At 41.1% G+C, this 22,761-nt stretch overlaps 1 protein-coding gene across 1 annotated transcript in view; it reads right to left on the bottom strand.

Moving 5' to 3' along the window:
• The window catches only part of necab2 (N-terminal EF-hand calcium binding protein 2), a 150,320-nt gene that overhangs the window by 44,536 nt on the left and 83,023 nt on the right, over window positions 1-22,761 (bottom strand). Inside the window, exons 6-7 of the mRNA XM_030053284.1 lie at window positions 14,959-15,095; window positions 14,477-14,601 (exon numbers count right to left, since the gene is read on the bottom strand). Of these exons, the coding sequence (XP_029909144.1) occupies window positions 14,477-14,601; window positions 14,959-15,095 (262 nt within the window). The remainder of the gene's footprint in view (window positions 1-14,476; window positions 14,602-14,958; window positions 15,096-22,761) is intronic.

Here is a 22,761-nt window from a genome sequence, read left to right as displayed (position 1 = left end):
TGACATTTATTCTAATGTGATTTTTAAATACCCAACTATGAGGGACTCTCGGTAATCAGCTTTGGTTTTAAAGCACTATTTCACTTTAAAATCTGCAGTACAGTAGAGGAGCCATTAACCTCCATCATTTGCATAAAGTCTTTAACATCTCTCACCATCAGTAACCAAAGAATGGAATAATATTACCTGGGTTTACTTGACTGTGTGTGTGTGTGTGTGAAACTGCACACCACTCTGGTTCATCTCAGGGCGTTCTTCGCCTCCAGCTCCTACATTTATTCTTCGCACCTTTACACCTTGGACTGCATTACTGCATTTACACCATGGCCAAAAACAGGGAAAAGTAATTCAATTAGGGAGCAATATGCTTCTAAACTAAAACTTTTCTGCCCACACTATTTTTGTTCAGGTCAGACTAATATCGGGAAAAGTCGAGCAACGGAGACACTACCAGATGATTTGGCTAACATTATTCAACATGAGGCACAGAGTTATGAATTGGACTAAATACAGCACAGGCCAATACAAAAATAGCTCAGTTAGCTCAGTATGGGTGTTGATGTTGTGCTGATGTTTATTAATCACTGTGGTTTTGAAGTAGGCAGTTAGTATGGCTGTTGTTTTGGTTAGCTACAATAAGTTTTTATGAACTGAATGTGTCATTAAGCAGTGATATAGAATGTTTAAACTATTGGCAGGGGCTGTATGTAATCTGTATATGGCTTTAATGGGCATCATCAAGCCAATCAGATTGAAGTATCTGCAGTGGTCATAGTGCAAACATAAGATGGTTGATGATATATGATATGAGGACTTTTTGGTGCTTCTTGGTGCATGTTTCAACATTTTCTCAGTGCTACCTTGGTTTAACCCTATAAAGCCATTTGTATCATATATGATACACATTTTCAATTCCGTTTTTCATTTTCAGTTTAATCAATACTTGACCAAAATACTGTTGTATACCTTTGAACACTTCCCCTGTTCACCCTGGACCATACCATTGGCACTTCAAGTACATATCATATATCATACACCAGAAAGGTCGTGTAATAACATATTTTTTGATTTTATATATATATATATATATATATATATATATATATATATATATATTGTTATAGGACTAAATAAAGGGTTCACTTTCAAAAAATTGGAATTTTCTGCCAATTCTTTCATAGTTTAGGCTTTATAGGGTTAATTACCTCCATCTACAGAAGTGGATTGGGGTTATGTTTTCACTCCATTCTATTTGTTTGCTTCTTTGTTAGCTGGTTATATCTGAATGTTACAAACAGAATTGCATGGCACTTTGCAGAAAGGTTGATAATGGGTGAAAGAATTGAATAATTTTTCAAACTGACTGGCAAAAGTAGTGGGAGTGACTTCAAAAAACGCATGTAACTTCCGAACAGACCTGCAGAACATTATGAAGCTTTGTGGAAAGGTTGATCATGGGGCAACGAAGAACTGATTCACACTAGTTGGCCAAACTTATTTTTGATGAATGTCCAATATGTGGAAGCAGCATATCTTCACAACTGCATGATGTTGGCAGAGTGGTGTTTTCCACCGAGTGCTTTCACAGTATGCATTCCCCCTATATCCCCTTTGAAATATTTTTGCAGCCATGTACCCCCTGACCAGTGTGGAAAAAAAAATCTTTTCAAAAAGGCCTGTAAAGAGGTCTGCTCCAGCTCCATCAGTGTCTGAAATAAAAACCTGATACTGAAGACATTCTGTTGGCTCTGTTTTTGCTTCTTCTTCACTTCTCTCTTGTTTTCTGCTGTATCATTGCTATGTTTCAAACATCGATCCATTTTCTTAAATTTTGTCTCTTAGTGAACAAACGTCCTCTTCCAATAACCACAGCAGCAGATTTAAACCACAGACAGACACTTTTGACACCCTCAGGAAACCTGAAGTGTGGTAAAAATTTTAGGAATTATGCATGACTGATATTTTTTAAATTAGCATTGAAAATCTCACATAACCCCTGCAGTGCTTTTGAGAACCACCAGCCTAGACAATTAATAGCATCTATCCTGCACCAGTGGTTTTGTTATTTTAAGTGTTTGTCAGTATTAATCATTATATTAGATAGATAGATAGATAGATAGATAGATAGATAGATAGATAGATAGATAGATAGATAGATACTTTATTCATCCCGCAGGAAATTCACATTTTTTCAGCAGTATCCACAGATTACAGATTAAGTAAATAAAAAAAATTGTCTCCTGTTGCTCAGAGCATGTTGCTGCTCTCTCTGTAGTGTCATTCTGTGTTTTCTCTTTGGATAACCATGTTGGAGGTGATTTCACTTTCACCCATTTCACCGTCTGCCGTTGAAACTGAAAACTTTAGCGGCATTTGCACTGGAAAACAGCTTCTTGTGTTGTCTTTTGTTGTGTTGTCTTCTTGTGTGAAGCAGTTCAGCAGATTTCCAGTAGAAAACCAGCAACATGTCATGTAAGGTGCAGAGGCTGGTAGAGCACGGTCTCATTTGTTTGCCCTAAACATGATAATGATTAATTGATGTTAAAATGGTACACGTGGCACCTTTAACTATTCATGAACTTCCATGATAGAGGGTGCACTACAGAAACAGATAATGCATTGTGGTCTTTTGTATGTTGGTACGTGTGTGTGTGTGTGTGTGTGTGTGTGTGTGTGTGTGTGTGTGTGGTGGTAAGAATGAAGTGACTAAAACAAGAACACACAGAAAACCTGCCCTTTCTCCCTCCCCTCTCATTAATCCTCTTTAGACATAAACACCTCCTCACTTCACCTTCCCTTTGGTGCCCCCCTCCCCCCTGTTCTCTTCTCCCTCCTGAACTGCCATCCTCCTTTCATTTCCTGGTGGCCACCTCGGAGCTAATTAGAGAGCCGGTTGCCCACTGTTCATTAAAAGCTTTAACAGTCAGTCAATTAGGACCTAACCCCCTTCCCGCAAACACACACACACACACACACACAATGCGTGCACTCATGCGACCCACACACACACACACACACACACACACACAACCTCTTATCTGTTACCATGGCAACAGCTGAAGATAAGAGGCCAATGGTCATTTCACATGGTTTTGAAAAATAAGTGGCCAGGTCAGTTTTTGGGGGTGGGGGTGCGGGCTTTGATGGATTTTTTTTTCTGTTTTGGACTTTTTTGCTCAATTTAACATGACATCATTTTTCAAATATTATTTTCAAAACAAGCTGTTTTTTCTAGTTTTGTCCATTAGGATGACTGTGTCAAAAATTTCATCACTGCCTTAACTGTAGGGCTTTCATAGCTCCAGTTTGCTGGAGCGTTGCTCTCCAATAAAACACAAACAGACAAACAAGTCATTTCAACTCAGTCACACTGCAGTGGGGCCTTCCTGCAGCCACTGTCTGATCATCCACTGCCTGAAACCTGCTTTTCCACCTATTAAATATACTATTTTTTAAACTGAGCTGGTTGGAAAGTAGACCATTGATATTGTTGATGTTCCACTGACTATGTACTGCTGACCAAAAAAAAAACATGTTTCTGCTCATTTTGAACAGATTATGTTGGAATTTTTCACAAGCTCTGATATCTCAAAAAAGAGTATTAATGATCTTTTTCCAGCAACGGCAATTTGAGCAAAAACATCATCTTTGTGCACCTCCTTTTTGGACAAAGATACTTTTGGACAAAGAAAGAAAGCCAATCGGGGGGATATCTAAACAACAAAATGAGGCTCAAAATTAGCACTGGGCTGGCCATTTGACCAGTATCAGAACAGGAAGGATGATGAGCAGAGGATGGTATCACTATTGCCTGACATACCTTTTAAGGGCTCTCCCAATAGGCAAATTATCCCTTTAAGAAAGTAAATGCCTACTATCTTCTATCACTGTAGCACCCATCCACTGTTCTTCGACTGCTGTCATGGATAAAAGCATCTTCCCGGTGGTACAGACTCTGAGATTTCACACTGATGCTAGCAGTCAGCTGGTGTCTACGGGACAGCGCGATGCCGGAAGGCAGGCCAGCTTCTTGGCATCGATGGCGTCAGCTAATGGGAGGATTCTTTTATTAAACAATAAGCGGTGTTCAATAACTAGTATCTTTCTGCCATTAATAGCTGTCTGCTGTGTTTCCTGTCTGTGTACAGTAGACAGCTGTCTAAGCAGACTGGGGAAACATATGGTGATTACAGCCAGCATTCTGCTCTCTGTCACTGTCATATGTTATCTCTCTCTCTCTCTCTCACACACACACACACACACACCATTCTCAGACAAACCCCTTACACGTAAAGGAGGACGACACAAAGAATGAGTTGCCACTACACAAGGGCACGTGTTCTTGTATGCAGTTACAGGAATGACACACACATGCACACACTTTGACAGTGTTTCTCTTGGCAGACGGCTAGCTGGAGTGCCTGTGCCCGATATAGCACTGGAGCACTGATGGCAGCTCGTTTACAATTAAAACTCCTCGGTAAAGTGACAGATGCGCAAATGACAGCGATGCAGCATTCACCGCTGAATTCCAAGGTGTGGGTGTCTATATTTCTCCTTCTCTCTCTCTCTCTCTCGCTCCCTTCCTCTATCTTTGTGTCTCACCCCACTCCTCTCCCACTTGCTTCTTTGTCTTTTCAACTTTCTCTTTTTTTGTCCCTTTTCCCGCCCTATCTATCTCTGTTTACGGGGACGTTCTCTGATCAACACTGTCAGAGAGAGTGTGAGAGGGAGAGAGAGTTTGTCACACATCTCTCTTCTTGCACTTATATATCATGAAGGAGAGAGATAACAATGATTCGACTTCCACAAACCTCAAGGCTTGTGTGTGTGTGGTTGTGTGTGTGTGTGTATGTGCATAACTCGCATGGGAAACAGACAAGGGAATAAGAAGAACAGAATGAACCAATGACCATGCGGTGCAGAACCAGATAATTCATACTGCAGGAGGTTGGGTGCTGTGGACTACAGTGCAGAGAAGGGAGAGGGAGAGGAAGAGGGACGGATGAAGTTATTGGGAGCCATTAATCAATCGACCTGTCTGGTCTCAAGACAAAGCACAGCTGATATCAAGGTCCTTAGCTGTCAGAACTACTTCACAGCCTACCGTGTATAGGTGGGGGAGGTGTGTGTGTGTGTGTGTGTGAGAGAGCTAAGCAGAGCAGGACAGGGAGAGAAGAGAAAGCAGGACAAGCGAGAGAGGTGGGAGAGCAGTAGAGTGAGATACAGACAAACAGGCCCAGACTGGCCAACAGGAGAACCAGTAACTTTCCCGGTGGCCTGACCTGCTGATTGGCCTGGCCTGCAGATTTTTTTTCTTTTTTTTCGCCTGCAGTCTTGTCACCATGGGGTGCACTGGATGCCACATTCAGTCAGATCCAGCTGCAGCCCCTCCTCTCCCGTTCGTATTTTCCCTAATGGTATGATCTCTGCCTCTTGTGACACATGCTTGGTTCCATTCATGTGCCGACAGCCAATGTGAAACTGCCACTGACGTGACTGAGCCAAAGCCACTGTGGCAATGCTATAGTTTGTCCTGGTGTGCTAGTTCGAAATTACAGAGCAAAACAGACAGTGGCAATCCAAAAATGAGAGGGGGTGGAGCAGAGAGGGAGATGATGAAGAGAAGAAAGGCCCTTGCAGAGGATGCAGCTAAATGTAGCAAAATTGACAAAATGTTGGCAAGCACAGGATCAGGTTAGTCAATGATATAGATATGCTATCTACTCTATTGCATTCTCATCTTATGAACACGCTGACTTTGCCCAATTCTTATTCCCTCTCATAACAAAACATACATTCACTATGTACTACTTGAAAGTTAAATTACTAAATGTAAATGTAAAATGTACAGTGTGGAATCTGCATTTTTTGGGCGGTCGTATTTCATGGCCATGTTCATTATGCATAAATTACTTTAGTACTTTATTGCATTGTTGATTGATTACATTGATTACATGTTCAATTAGTGGATTACCACTATACTAACCCAAATTTTGAAATTGAAATAGTACTAATAATGGAATATGTGTGAGATACACACAGAAAATAAAGGTGTGTGTGTGTGTGTGTGTGTGTGTGTGTGTGTGTGTGTGTGTGTGTGTGCTAGGGATGGCGAAAATGGAAATTTTCTTGGTCGACCACCGGGCCTCATTAATCGGTTTATTTCGGTTAACCAAGAATATTATTTGACTGTCTGTAAAGTTTACAGACAGTCAAGAACGCGACCGTGTCCGTTCTGTACCAGAGATCTCCCCTCAGCAGGCCCAAAACCAGTTCAGACAGAAGATAATATGGAACACCATTCATCCCAAAGTCAAATATTGTACACAGCCTACATGATATCCTACAAACTTTATGTAATTTACGCACGTTGCTTACTGTGGTATAGAAGAAATCTCTCTCTCCTCGTGAAAAATATTGTCTCCAGATTCCTCGATGAGTCTGCTTGGTGGTTTTAGGACTCTTGCAGACTTGCATGACAAACTTTGTTCAAAACTATACGTGATCACCGTGAGCTTGGCTCGCTTCTCTGGTCTGTCTCTACCGAGCTGAGCTCTGAGCGTAATGATGTAATCCAAGCCTGGCAGAGCGTCCTGTTGCCATGTTTACCGTATTAACCTGTATGTGGGTTCATCAACAACTTCTTAGCTTTCAGGAACAGTTGGAATTTTTTCGATAGAGCAAACTTTACGGAAGTTACGGTTTTTACAATATGACATGCGCATTTGTGTCGGCGACGACGCGACAAGATTATTCAGTTAAAGTTCAAACGGTCAACAACCGCTCAAATGGCCACCGGATAGCATCCCTAGTGTGTGTGTGTGTGTGTGTGTGTGCAAACACTCTCAGTCTTGAAACACAATTGGCTAGCTCTTGAAACTTGACCCACTTTTGGCTGCACTATTTAATAATAATTGTGGATAATGTTTATCAAGCCATTTCATGTCTATATGGATCTAATACACCTGGATACAACATTTTGCATTACGTCACTTCAGTATTATTGGCAGTGCCAATGTAAACAGGAAAAAGATGCTAAAAGTTCGTAGCTCTTGGGGAACCTCCCCAATGGGTAGTTCCTCTCAAATATCAGCAACACCTAAAGTGGCAGCTCATTACCTATGGCAACCACATGGAACAATGCGCTGTGTCCCCTGAAACTGCTTGTCTAAGCACAGCATTACACCTTGATGCCTGCTTGATTGCAGCTTGTGGTAGGCTTTACAGGATATTCATAAGAATCCCACAAAGTGAGCAGTGTCAAACAAAGTTGACAGAAAGACAGCCACTGGTTACCTCGTAACCTTGATTGTCTGAATGAAACTGAGTGAGACACAAATCTGGGAGCCCTTCAAAGCTCAATGGTCTTGAAGAGCTGAGTCATTGTTGAATGGAGGCCAGCAAGGGGTAATATAGCTTTGGAGGGGAGGGGAGGAGGGGAGGTGCTAACCAATCTTTTTTGCCTACTAAGTTTGTATTAAGACTTCATGCCAGTCACATTAGAGATGATGTCTGTGCCTTCTTCAGAGAACTCATATAAACCATGGTCATAATCGCTGCTACTCCCAAACAGAAGGCAGTTGGTTTGGTTTGGTCTGGTCAGAGTGATATTTACTCCTGATTTCACAAAATGATGCAAGTAATAACTATGATTGGAAGTATCGTCTCAACTTTCATTTTGTTACTGCAGTATAGTTTCATAAGTTTCCAGCACTGGCGCAGGTTGTCAATATCAATCAACATCTATTCACAATCAACAGTTTTTGCTGGGCAGTAACTCTTGCAGGGGGAGAGAGAGGGCTGCCTGGTTTACTTCCAACCCAGAGGCAATTCCAAGTTGGACTGGGAATCCAAAGCGGAGCCCTTTCTGGTCGCTTTACAGCCATTTCTTTATGTGAGCTCCACACCATGATGAAGAGCATCAGATTGCTGTGGCCTTGTAAATGTCTCCTATAGATAAAATATACCTGTCTCATTTTTGCATTGAGCCAGACTGTTGGGCTCGCTCTCTGCCAAACAGAGACCAGTAAATAACACAGCACTGAAATATGTGGGGAAGCTGTGCTCCCCCTTTCACTCTGTCTCTGCTCTCTTGTTCACCCTTTTCTCAAACTATACGTCTCTCTTCGTGGCTTTCTTTTGTTGCTGAGAATCAGGGACGCTTTCATCAATAGACTTAAGGTGAATAATTAAGCTTTATGAATTTGAAAAAAAAAAACATCGAATTTATTTCAAGAATTTAATTTGACTTATTGTCCTTTAGCAACTGCTAGTGGGTTAAAAAACACAAGACACTGCTGGACTGAAATATTTCTGTCCGTGCAGCCCAGTGGTCTTGTCTGATAAGTTGTAAGCCAAAACTTACCCCAAGAGAATCCGCTCTGACAGAGGAGGCATTCTGATACTCCAATCAGATATTACAGTGAAAATCCCGCCACTTCAAGCGGTCATGGATACAAATAACCCATCATGAATCTCCTCTGCTTATGGCAGTGGCATTGAAGCACTCAGAGTGCTATAAACTACATTTGAATATGTATACTATATTACCAAAAGTATTCGCTCACCCATTCAAATGATCAGAATCAGGTGTCCTCATCACTTGGCCTGGCCACAGGTGTATAAAATCAAGCACTCAGGCATGCAGACTGTGAAACAAGACATTTGTGAAAGAATGGGCCGCTCTCAGGAGCTCAGTGAATTCCAGCGTGGAACTGTCATAGGATGCCACCTGTGCAACAAATCCAGTCGTGAAATTTCCTCGCTCCTAAATATTCCACAGTCAACTGTCAGCTCTATTATAACAAAATGGAAGCGTTTGGGAACAACAGCAACTCAGCCACGAAGTGGTAGGCCACGTAAAGTGACGGAGAGGGGTCAGCGGATGCTGAAGCGCATAGTGCAAAGAGGTCGCCGACTTTCTGCACAGTCTATTGCTACAGAGCTACAAACTTCATGTGACCTTCAGATTAGCCCAAGTACAGTACGCAGAGAGCTTCATGGAATGGGTTCCCATGGCCGAGCAGCTGCAGCCAAGCCACACATCACCAAGTGCAATGCAAAGCGTCGGATGCAATGGTGTAAAGCACGCCGCCACTGGCCTCTAGAGCAGTGGAGACGCGTTCTCTGGAGTGATGAATCACGCTTTTCCATCTGGCAATCTGATGGACGAGTCTGGGTTTGGAGGTTGCCAGGAGAACGGTACATTTCAGACTGCATTGTGCCGACTGTGAAATTTGGTGGAGGAGGAATTATGGTGTGGGGTTGTTTTTCAGGAGCTGGGCTTGGCCCCTTAGTTCCAGTGAAAGGAACTTTGAATGCTTCAGGATACCAAAACATTTTGGACAATTCCATGCTCCCAACCTTGTGGGAACAGTTTGGAGCGGGCCCCTTCCTCTTCCAACATGACTGTGCACCAGTGCACAAAGCAAGGTCCATAAAGACATGGATGACAGAGTCTGGTGTGGATGAACTTGACTGGCCTGCACAGAGTCCTGACCTGAACCCGATAGAACACCTTTGGGATGAATTAGAGCGGAGACTGAGAGCCAGGCCTTCTCGACCAACATCAGTGTGTGACCTCACCAATGTGCTTTTGGAAGAATGGTCCAAAATTCCTATAAACACTCTCCTCAACCTTGTGGACAGTCTTCCCAGAAGAGTTGAAGCTGTAATAGCTGCAAAAGGTGGACCGACATCATATTGAACTCTATGGGTGTTAGGAATGGGATGGCACTTCAGTTCATAGTATGAGTAAAGGCAGGTGAGCGAATACTTTTGGTAATATAGTGTATATCAAGCCACAAAGCTTATGTGTTTCTCACTCAAACGCATCTACTCTGCCTTTTCACTGCTGAAAAGACAACAAGACAAGGACAAACCCACATTTTCCATTTTGCCGCTGATGTGGTCTGTAGTTTGCAGTGGCAGTAATTCAAAGCAATGCACAGCATATGCAGCAGATACTACTGTACATATGACAAGAATGTGCATAATTATGAGAATTTCCTCATGATGAGGCTGCATCAAGAGGATTTATGCCTAAAGCTCGGCACAAAGGTGTGCTATTTACATTAAAACTGTTTTCTCTACTGTGTGAAAGTGGATGAATGAGCCATATGCATCATTTCCAATAGGAGACAGTATGGTCTGATAATGTTGAAGCACTCCCTCGTTGCCGCACACTGTGTCGGTGGAGCACCTCTAAACATAAATATGTATAGAATTTGTATTTCTGTCAGACACTGAGTCTAGAAGAATTATTTTATTATACTGATTTGGAAGTGGGTCTAAAATCAGAAAAATAGGCTAAAACCACCACATGCACCTTGGGTTCATTGCATCAGTGTATGACACAGCCAGTATTTATTGGAGGGCACTGTATTACCCAACAGCCCTTTAGGCTTGTTTTATTGGACCTGTATGTCACTGTCACTGGTTAAGTCCAAATGGGTAATTTCTTGTTCATATTGTCTCAATTAACACAAAATTTTGTACCCGTGTGGCAAAGTCAAGGGCCATATATCCTGGATTTATTAAAAGAAAATACAATTCAAGGCAAAAAATCTCATATTTTATCTCAAATTTGATTCTAGCTTTGGTCAGTCCAGTCAATAATTTAATAAGGTTATCTCTTGGCTTTAAGCAATAAAGCACTCAACAAAGATGGTAATCTTTTTGTCACTGAGATGTAAATGTAGGAACATCCTGGTGGCTAAGCAGGCTAAGGTGCCTACCATGCCCTTAAAACACTGTGGTTTAAAATGTATTATGCTGTTTTATCACCTCTCTTTCCCATTTTCCTGTCACTGTCTACTGTGTGCTATTACAAAGCACAGAACTACCTTTAGAGGGACTTGAGAGCCTGACAATTTGTCACTAACAGTCACTGTGTGGACTGATAAAAGTTATTTAAGCATTTACATACAACTGTCAGACTGTCTGATTCTCTCTGTGAGTCTCTGTGTATGAGCAGTAGTCTTTATATGCCATTCCCATAATCACATGAAGATTTATGGAAACCAAGGCAGCTGCTGGCATTAAACTGTCTTGGTGAGGACCTGGGCTATACATCACAAATTGCTATCAAGGTAACTAACCCATATATACTTACTGTAAATTATGTTTGATTGCGGTTATTAAAACGCTGTCCATCCATTCCATATTGCTGTGCTACATGCCATTTATCAACAACTTGCTTTGGTTTATAGGTCAAATGTGGTGTGTTACTAAACATTTCTGTCAGTGTCACTGTATTATACAGGGTCACATGACCATCATGTAGCTCATTTGTTGGTAGGAAATATATAAAACCTTAAGAAGAACACTGAGGTTCCCCATGGCAGTAATTCAGTGTTGTGTCCTGGTAAAACCCCAGAGGCAGATCAATCTCCTTCTATGGTTTACTGATCACTCACTAAATCAATAATAGCTTTGACAATTCTACGGTTTTTGCTTAATTCAACCACAGCACTAAGACACCAAGCACCAGCGATGTGAGCATAGAGCATCACAGATGCTGGAAATGCAGTGAGAAGGAGAAAAAGAAAGAAACAAATAACTGCATTTTGATTCATTTATATTTTGTAATCCTCACCAAAATTTAAAACTCAGCTATGCCCATGTTGTTGGTAGAGCATTGAAGGAGAGCTTATTTCTAACATTTACTGCATGAGCTTCAATTTAATCACTGAAGGTGATTAAATCGAAGGTGAAGATGTGTAGCATTTTAACATCAATAGAATATTAGCACATTAATTTGAACACATTAGTATAACTATCATAAACAAATGAGACCATTGACAAGAAGATGACCAACGTCAATCAGTCTATGTTGCATTGCACACTGGGAGCCACTGGGTCAGTTTTTCCAGGAGATCTGCTGGATTGCTTTGTAGCACAAAGGAAAATAGTTTTACAGCACAAAAAAAGACGAGAGTGCTGCTCCTCCAGTGCAAGCAGAGTAAGGAACAATATCCTTTTTGAAACAGAGTTTATAGGAAATGTGGTCTTAATTTAGAGAATGTCAACATAAGCGCCACTCATAGAAGCTACTAGTCCACTCTCATGTGTTCACTGTGATTATACTGAGGTATCACAATTTATTGACAATTTCACATGCTACATATAGCACCTTTAAAGGAACACACCAGCAATTCTGTATGTTTAGCAGAATATCTACAAAATATATACAGTTAACATTTCTGCTAATCTCTTCCCAAAGCAAGCAGTCATATTTTAGAAATCTGATATAATTTTTGCTCCCTTTTATCCAGTCATTGGTTTCCATTCATTCCACTACAATATGAAAATGAACTTTCAGAGACTTCAAACTTTCTTCACACCAGTATTCCATCACCGTAATAAAGTTGTCCACATTAGCTTTCCTAAAAGCAGCAGCACTGTTGTGTTTTTTTTTTTTTTTTAATTGCAATTGATATGGAGTAAAGCGGTCTTCTGGGGAGACATTTGCTTTACACAGCCAATTATCAGGTCTGTGGTTTCTGAATTGCTAAGACTTCATTGGCCACAGAAGCATAACATTATAAGGTGGGTGTTTCAGCCAAAAATTCTAATTTGAAAATGGAGGGATGATTATATGCATTATATGATTATTTGTTGCAATGTAAAATGTAGGTAAACTGTACTAAATGGGCCAAACAATCAGAATCACTGGTATGGTTCTTTAAGGTTGTATTTACTAAGGTTTTTACTAAGGGGTCAACTGTGATACAATAATGTCAAAAATGGACCTAATCTACCAATACAGTTGTGTCCACTTTTGACAAAATGTTGTAGTTTATTACACATAATCCACAAATCTTAATGAATGCAGGTTTAAGTTTGTACAGAAGAATCTGCACTTGTTTTACTGTTTTGAAAATGTCCAATTCGCTGCTGTTATAAAGTATCTATCATTTAGGAGACATGAGTTTTGGGTTTACAATCCTCTCTCTGCTGGCTACAATTGATCAATGACAGCTGGTGGCCACAGCAAAACAAAGGGTGGAGCTGAGTGAATGCATCATCAATGACATTTACAATGGTCACTATGATATGCTATTAATCTACAGCCTGAGGTTACCCTTGAGTACTAAAGGACGGGCCTCCCTAACCTTGGTGTCCAGTGGAGGAAAAACAAAGTGACCCTGGATCCACGTCACTGGACAGCTTCATCTGACACTGTCAATAACAACATCCATCAAGGATGACTGCTTCCGCTTCTGCCTGCCCTTCAGGTCGTTCTTCTCTTTTAAGCCTACTCAGTATTTATTAGTTTGACATCTGCGCTCTGAAGTTTGTGCTGCGAAAGTAAAGCTACATCTCCACAACCTTTGAAGTGTCACTTTTACAACATGCAATTTGTTCAAACAAGTGCAAAGTGACAAGTCAAGTGTGTATCATGGTGTTAACTAACAGCTGATGTAGAAAAAGACTCAGAGAGAGTTAGATAAAGAGTAAGAATGAGAGAGAAAATGAGTCATACAGAGAGAGAGAGAGAGAGAGAGAGAGAGAGAGATTGAATAAGGAGGGTCAAGAGAACACTGAACAACTTCAAAGAGAATCACTGTCCTCCATCTGTGTCACCATGAACTTAACTGGATTTAATTTTCTTTTGCTTCAGTAGCTGTAACTTGGTAACAGGCACACACACCGAAAAACAAAACTACCACTGCTCGTTCTCTTTGTTGGTCTCGATTTCTCTTCCTCCATGTGTCTTTCTCACTCTCCCTTCATCATGCTCTCTTCCTCCTTGCCACCGTCACCTTTTTTAAAAATCGTCCTCATCCCCCTTCTCTCTTTTTCCCTCTCTCATTCCCACTCCTTCATTCCTTCCCTCCCTCCTCCGCTCAATCCATCTATTTATCAGTCCCCCCCCCCGTCCTCCGTAGGCCGCATCAAACTTCTGCAGGAGCCAGATTGAGGAGTATCGCAACGGGGGATAAATCAAGTGTGAGTGTGTGTGAGCGAGAGAGAGGGTGTACATTTGTGTGCAGTGGAAGAGAAACTGCTGAGTGGCAGTTGTGTGTTTGACATTTGCCAACTCAGAGCCATGCTCCCATTGAATAATTGAATATGATGCTAATCACACAAGCACATGACAGGTGTCACTATGAGAGTTGGTACGGTGTGTGTATGTGTGTGTGTGTGCCGAGTATTTTGCATGCAAAACACCACGTTTTCTGTCACCACACATTGTGCATGCTAAAGTGTTAGTATAGAGCACCTTAGTAAATCTGTTGGGGACACAGGTATTACTTCCCATTGCTTAACAAGTCAGCTCAATTAATCAATGAGCCAGTGGTTTATTGTTTCACTTCAACTTACACAACCAGACTGATGGATACATGGAATCATTATATGTGTGGAAATCGGATTTTTAGAAGTAATGTGTTGTCTATCAATGTCACACACAGACCTTATTTCAGACCATAATTGGCAGCAACATTCTATGTGTGTGTGTGTGTCTCACCTGAAGCAGTGTTGAGGGTCCTGACAGCCTCCCGAGTACTGACTCTGTTGTTAGGGGGATAGTCAGGGACGGTGTTGTCATAGCGCTTCTCTGACATCCGTGGACTCACCTTGGCAGGGCAGTGACTGGAAAATCAGACGGTGGAAGGACAGAAGGAGGCAGAAAATGAAAATAGGAAGAGTAAGGTGGCGATAGTTTGTGGAGGAGGTCAAAGAAAGAGAGAGAGAAAGACAGACAGACACAATTTACCATTTGGATGGTGAATTGGGTGATGAAAGGATACATAAGAGATGAAGGATCATTTTTGTGTGTGTGTGTGTGTGTGTGTGTGTGTGTGGGCGATGGACAGTTTAACAAAAGAAGACACATTTGAAACGCTGCCTGGTTTCCATTTAGCCTGCTGACAATCTGATTTTTACACAGGATGCACTTGTAACAGAATGCCACAGTAACACCAGCTTCCCCACATGGCAAAGGCTCACCCTGATTGGCTGTGCTGCTCGTCAATCGCATCCACGGCACTCTCCACAGAGTTCAGAAGGGACTGGATCTGATTGGCAGACTCCTTCAGCAGAAAGCGGGTCACAAATTGCTCCACATTGGTTCCTCTCTCATATACCTGTAGGATGGGTGGCAGGACAGGGAAAAGAGAAGATAGAGCTAAAAGAGCTGAACATGTTTTTTTTTTTCCCCTTTCATCATGTATCTCACACATCACAGAGCAGCACCACATTACCTGCCGTCCCGTCTCTCTCTGTCTATCTTCCTCTAACTCTTTCAAAAGATTTTCTGCCACAAATCTTTGAGAATTTCCTCTTTGCATCCGTTTAACTGCTGAAGTGCTTCACAAAGGGGACAGTCAGTCCTCTCCCATTTCATGTGGAAAGGAGCAGATAACAAGTAAAAGTAGAAGAGCTGCAGCTTTCATTCTCTCTGTTTCCCCCCCTCTCTATCACTGTCTCCATATTCTGTCTTCCATCAATCCCTCTCCTCTATCCATGTCCTCCATGATTTAAGATAACAGTGACTTTGGCTTAAGAGTTTGAGCCAGACTTGACAAAAATCCAAATCTAAAGTTCAACCCACTGCATCAACAGCTGTAAGGGAGTTTAAACCTGACAGAAGTGTGAAGTGTGAGTCTATGACTTTGTGCTCCAGTATCAACTATTCCTTATACTGACCCTGCCACAGATTTTTCACTGCAGACAAAATCCCTCTTAAGAGTCATTTAGTCTCGTACTTATTCTAAAAATCTTTTTTTTTCCTAAAAGTGAAGTGAGTTCTGCCATCAGTTAATTGCATTTATTCCAAATGCAGTTTCACTTGCTTCAGGTATTTTCTAGAAAAAAAAAAAAAAAGTCACTATCTTGGTGTAGATGTCTGCATTCGTTTCAGGAAAATTCTTGAAAAATATTGATTTACATTGTCAATTTCAGAAATTATCTCACGTGGGTTGAGATAAATTTTTTAATTGTTTACCAAAACAAGAGATCACAAGATGAATATTTTTTTACACTACACAGTTCAGCTTCAACACTGAAGCTGTATCAGTGGTTTCACAAGGCGGTGCTTTTGATTAAAGTAGTCGAACAGGGCATAAATGTTCCCCGCCGTCCTGGCAAAATGAGTTTCTAATCCGAGGTGAAGGGTGAGGATCCTGTGTAACTAACACTAGCAGACAGCTTACATCAAAGCCACAGCAGTTTTTGGTTGAAAGGTAGTCAGGAGAATTGCCAGAAAATAGTGATGCTGTCCATCCTCATTTCAATTAAAAGTAGCTTGACACTCACCCTGAATGCTTTATCGCTAAATTTCCCTGCTGGATTGTTTTATTGAAGTGAAAGGAGCTGAGTCAGGTGAGGTTGTAGGAAGCCCTGACCGTCTACAGTAAATTTATTACAGCTGTTAAGGCTAGTTGTTTATGACTATATTTTTATTTCATTACTTCTCTTGGTTGTGTAGTGAAACGGAATAAAATGCTGTTTTGTGGCTTTACAATATTTTGAGCTTAGACCCTGAAAAGCAGGACCATGGCGAAATCTCACACTCAACAGCATTACAACAAAACCATGCCTGTGAATCAATGAGCTCTGCCGCTCCAGTCGCCATCAATCACCATCCCCTTACAATGCTGACAAACATGGACAGACCGAGCATTGCAGCTTGTACATTCAACTAAAACTTGTATTGATCCACAGATAATCAATAGGTTTCACAGTTCAGTTTCCTAAGAATTGCCACATCCAGTGTTGCAGTTATTGACAGTGTGGAACCACAGCCTGTAAGGGAAAAGCTACTCTGACAGAGAATTTACAGGATACAGGCTAAGGAAATTGGATGGCTAGGAGATCTGCTAAGATGCGTGAGTCTCTGCCAAAGACAGGAACACACTGGACAGGACAGGAACACACACACACTGATCAACAGCACACTGGCGCTAAATCCGATGGTGGAGATAAAACAAGCAAAACAAAATGTTTGGGATTCCAACAAAGAAGAAAATAACTGGGTCCATATTCTCCTCCTCCTCCTCCTCCTCTTTGGATTTTTGTCCAAACACATTAATACCACTGTTATAAGGGCTTGATTCTTGCTTAGCTTCATTGTTTACCACTACAGTGGTACAGGGGAATGATGTACGCTAGTGGCTTTTTAGCATATTTTTTACATTGACTGGCGCCATAGCCTATAAGATTCAGCAGCTGTGATCACTGTACAGCCAATATACATCAAACTTGATGTCATATCCATGTTTATTTGATTCATGTCACACACTGTGGCTTGCAATAAACTTACAGGATTGCTGAAATCTCACAGTCCGGTGGTGTCATTAGACAGGACAGGAGTCCATCCTGTCACCTTTAGTCTACCCAACTTTGTATTTAGGGAATAACAGGAATTAGAATGCTATGATCAAGGTGTGTGTTTGTTGTGCGGTGGGTTTCGTGATAATAACGGAGTTGCAAAGTTGTCTGGAAAGTTATTTTGCTCCATTTTTAAAGGCCAATGCTAAGAACTGTTATGTACATGGCTATCATTTTACAACTTCTATTAAAAGCAGTGGTTCCAGTGCTGCCTTGGCTCATGTGTTTGGCCAATCACTGTACACTGCTATCACTTAAGGTTCCTCTTCAGTTCGGAAAGTATCTACAGTGAGACGAAAAGTCCCCTGCAAACAGCGTTCTGAGAACTATGATTGTTCCCAGTTCCTGAAGTGCAGACACAATAAAAATGGGATAAATCCTCCAACAGTTCTGGTTTAAAAGCTATATTATTTGAACTTTGTGACAATTAGACTTTAATTATGTAGATTAGCGTTGTTTGAGAGAGACCTTCATATTAGCAGTATAAAACTTTAACAAACTTGGGATTTGTGCCAGCATGATCATTAGCCACATATAGGACATTAATCATTTGCAGCATACATAATTCCCATAAACCACTAAAGACCCACCTAATACATTTACCTGTTAGTATCCAATTCATGTCTTCATCACCACTTTATCAGGTGGCTCATTAAAGATGTCTGCTTTGTCCATGTTCCTTGATTATTAAATCACCACCTGTACCCAGTTGTTTTTTCAAACCAGAATACACCTTTTTATTAACACAGGGGTTACAAAATTAAACTTTCTCCTTTTTTGTTCAGGAAACGACAATTGAGAGAACATGGGGTAGTTTGGGAAAAAAAAACACACTGAGGAAACATAGACTCACACTGGGAACATAGACTGGAGCCTTTTTTCATACACTTTAACTGATTTGCTTTCTAATTACCACTGACTGGAGGTCATTAGCCACTTTTGTACTTTCCACGACATCGGTGGGTGCACTATGTCAGTCTTCTGTGCAGGTAGGCAATGACATTCTGTCCATTCAAGGGCAATTAATCATGCATTTCAGGTTCACTTGGTTCTGAAGACACCTTTCAGGCCAAACAGCCATCTGAATAATACATGAAAACTTGAATGTCCAAACCATGGCGTGAGTGACTACACATGTACTCCACAGAGCAGAGTCAGTCAGTCATGTCGGCTTTATTGTCAGAAGTCACAGCACAGTGGTTCAGGGGGAGAATTAAGGTTCCTGTGCAGTCAGCCTTTCTCCACTGCGCTCTAATCAAAGACAAAAGCTCCCATGAGAGGCAGAATCACACAAGCCATATTGACTTTCATTATCACAGTCTATGGCTTTTACATGCACACTCACACATGCACTCGTGTGTATGAACACACACGGGCGCACACATACGCACACCCATAGACACACACTCATACATACACGACTAACAAAAAGCAATCTGATTTGCTGAATGGTCCGGCCAGCCTGTTCTGGTCAGCAATACAGTGACTCAGAGCAAGCAAAAAACAAATATCAATCTGCAATTCAGTGAACAGAAATTACTATGAATTTAGAATTCCGGGGCTCGTCTTTATTTACCATTTCACAGAGGAAGCGCTGATCTGAGTGAAGATGACTCACTAATGAATACCATGCTGAGATTCAATTACCAATGGCAAAGTGAGAAACATGTCTGAATAAATATGAATTTTGGCTTCACCAGAAGTGATTATGAGTCCATTATCCATGCAGTGTCATTGAATAACAAAAAGCCTGTGAAACATGCCATTAATGTCGCCATTAACCTCTTCAGCCCCGCTGCTCCCATGGGTTAGTCATTGCTGCGGATGAGCTTTGTTCACCGACTTTATTATACTGAATTATAGGGAAATGTGTATAAAATGATGCACAAGATATGTTGATATTTTCTATTTGATGTAATGCTGCAGCACTGAGTTTGGGTAGCTTGAATAAAGTGCTGCAACTAGCAGATGCACAATATGAATGTGACACTTTCCTACAGTATGGAAACACATCCTTTTCTAACTTTGAAGCTACGCAGGGGAGGATTTAAGGTAAAGTAGGAGTTGATGAATTTTGGGAGCCCCCCCCCCAAAGTGAGATGAAGGACAAGAGGGTAAAACCAGAATTAAGTGAAAAAAAAAGATCTGTAGAGAAGTAAAATAGTTACTCTCTTTCAATGCACCCCCACCACTGGCTTGTGATTTGTAAAGGTTTGTATCAGCTTCCATGGTTTTTCAGGTTGCTGTGGTTACCTGGTATTTCCGACCAAAGCACCTGAATGCCAGTCAAGTCATACGGAGGTGTTCCGATGTCGGAAATACAAGCTTTTGGCATTGCACTTGAAGACAAGAGGGTAAAACTAGAATTCATTGTGAAAAAAAAAAGATCTGTCTTTCAATGCCCCCTCCCCAAAAAAGTCCTAATGGCCATTCATCTGCATGCGTACACATACCCATGAGAGAGAAATAGAAATAAGTGGGGCTGCTCAAGAGTACAACTTCGTGCATCAAAGTGTGTGTGTGTGTGTGTGTTGTGCACATGAACTGAGAGGAGGCATACTGCCATCAAAGGTGCACTACACAAACCTGCACTGAAGCACTAACCCTTTCGACTCAGACAAAAAAAAAAAAAAAAAAATGAATCAGTCTGCATGGTTCTCATCACCCTGACTCACAACTTCATGCTTACGCCACACTTTTTTCAGCTGAGTCTAAGCGGTCCTCACTTCAGTTAACCCTACATTTTTCAAAGTGCTTCTCAAATGCGAAGCTGAAAGCAAACAGTCTATACACACGCTGAATCACATCATCAGCGAACTTGATAGACATCACAGTGTGTGTGTGTGTGTGTGTGTGTGTGTGCATATTCAAATGCATATATGGATGTGTATGTGTGTGTGTGTGTGTGTTCTGGCTAAAAACTGGGATTCATGACTTCAAACATGAGTAAGCCAGGTTTTGGTCCTGGACTTCAGAGTTGCCTTTGCTACATTATTACATAAGGTTACACTACGAGCCCTGGAGCACATCCATCTACCTCAGCTCTTTGTGGATATATTATCAGATGTGTGCCATGGCTCTTTCACAGAGCGCTGTGTCGCTGTGGGGGCAGAGCAGACTTTGCAGCCTCAGAAATCAAAACAGCTTCTCCTCAGTGTTAAATAGGAGGAGACCAGATTGCACTGGACTGAGCTTTGGACATAAATACACTCACATCGAACAGCACACATCACAACAGTCACCCCTCTTATTTGCAATGTACAGCCCCACTTTTTTTTCCCCCAGAGCATTTAATTTTTCCCACGCTGTATGACGCAGGTCATAGGATGCACCATGGTGCTGTGGTGCCAGTGTGTATTCAGCTTGAGACTGCAGGGGAAACTTTACTGATCACTCAGTCTCACATTTTGTGTAACAATAAAGCTGTAGGAGAAGACATTCTATGTTTTATTGTCAAAGCTAGACTACAGGTGTTACCAACAAAATAAAATCTCACCCTCTGGCACCCTCAAAATCATTACCCCCATTGTATCTCACACCATGATTCTGAACAGAATCTAGAATCAATTGCACATATTGTCAATGGTTGCATAGCTTACAAAGGTCTATATATAGCCTTTCACAACCACAATGCAGATCTAGTAGTTAGTACGATACACAGTATGTAAAATGAACAAACACACACGTATGATGCCGGGGCAGTTTAACTGTAATGATGATAACCTGTTCTCTAATGTACGTAACAGCCAAGATGCTGTTTTTGTGGATACAGGCTTAAAGATGGGCCATCTAGTTGAGGCAGGGTGTACATTAGAAATGTATATGGATCAGGCTTTCAGTGACAAAATAACAAAGTACCACCCATTAGTTGCTGTAATTATGAACCTGGGATTTAGCGGCCATCTATCAGTTCTGATATGTGGCGGTGTTGCACATACACACAGGTTGACTGTAATTGGACTGAATCGTAGGCCTGCACAGGCAAAAAGCCAGGCAGCTGCAAGGTTTTGCTCTGTATCTGCTTGCAGGTCTACTACTGTTTAAATTGTTCATACTTCTGTTTAAATTGTTCATATTTCTATTTTTTTATATTCCTTGTTTATAGTGTTTATATTGCTTACTGCTATTTATCATCTGTGTATACTGTATATCTCTTCTAAATTTGCACATTGACCTACATCTATGCACATTTTATACACCTATGCACACGTTTTTTTACACATTTTTTTGCACATTGCTTTTTGCACACTGGGTTGTACTTAGATCTTATTCTGTTGTACTTAGATCTTATTCTTTATTTTTTATTTAGTTAATCTGTAATCTGTGGATACTGCTGAAAAACTGCAAATTTCCTTCAGGATGAATAAAGTATCTATCTATCTATCTATCTATCTATCTATCAATCTATCTATCTATCTAACCCTTAAACCCTCACCATGTTTCTCTTCCATTGATAAAATGATTCGCAAAACCAAAACAAGCATTTAAATGTGTGTGTATACGTGCTGAGGTGTCCATCTAAAAGGCTAATGTACCTGCTTGTATGCCTGGGATCATATTAGATTATATTATTATGAATTAAATTAAATCAGATTGGATTAGAACAGGTTAAATTAAATTACATTATATTACATTACATTAAATGAAAGATGCCTATTAAGATTTTGGGCTACTGTAGAAGCAAGTAATAATAGGATGCACTGAAGAAAAACAGCATGTTAATGGTAACACAGCAAATGGGGATCTGTACACACAAGGGCAACTAACAGTTCCAACAATTGAACATACAGCATTAAGTAGATCTGTATGAGTGAAAATGTGCAAATGTACATTAACAGGATGTGTAAAAAAGCAGCAAAGGTATCAGCAGCAGTAGAACATACTGAGATAGACAGACGGTATGAGATGTAGGCATTGTGAGAAAAAAAGGGTAATTACTGTACAAATTGTGTTAAAAAAAAAATGGGTACAGTCCATCCTGTCCTACACACCCCTCTTTCACACTCCAAAGCGAGCCCATCATGTCCTGTGTATCTCTAGCAGGCAGGCCCCAGTGGGACTGACTGCAAAACCATAGAAAAGCTGTGATCTATAATTCACACAGATCACTGACCCCGGAGCAGGAGAAACAGCATCATTCTGCACTACTTCCCTGGATGCAACCCGATGATTAGCTCTGAATTACTGTCATTATGTGCAAGCGTGTGTGTGAACGTGTGTGTTTGTCTATTACTGTATAGACAAACACACACACGGTTGATAAGTCGGATGAATGATCAAGCTTTCTAGAACTCCTCACATCGATGAGTCTCTTCGATGTCATTGTGTATATTTTTCACACAACAGCTGAGACTTTGGACCAAATAGCGATTACGGTAGCACATGTAGAGCTGCATAATGCCCTTTTGTTGGTCTCTATAT

This window comes from Myripristis murdjan, chromosome 6 (genome assembly GCF_902150065.1).
Source record: "Myripristis murdjan chromosome 6, fMyrMur1.1, whole genome shotgun sequence".
Lineage (NCBI taxonomy): Eukaryota > Metazoa > Chordata > Actinopteri > Holocentriformes > Holocentridae > Myripristis > Myripristis murdjan.
Note: the sequence above shows the minus strand (reverse complement) of the source record. Positions and strands in the feature narration are given on the sequence as shown.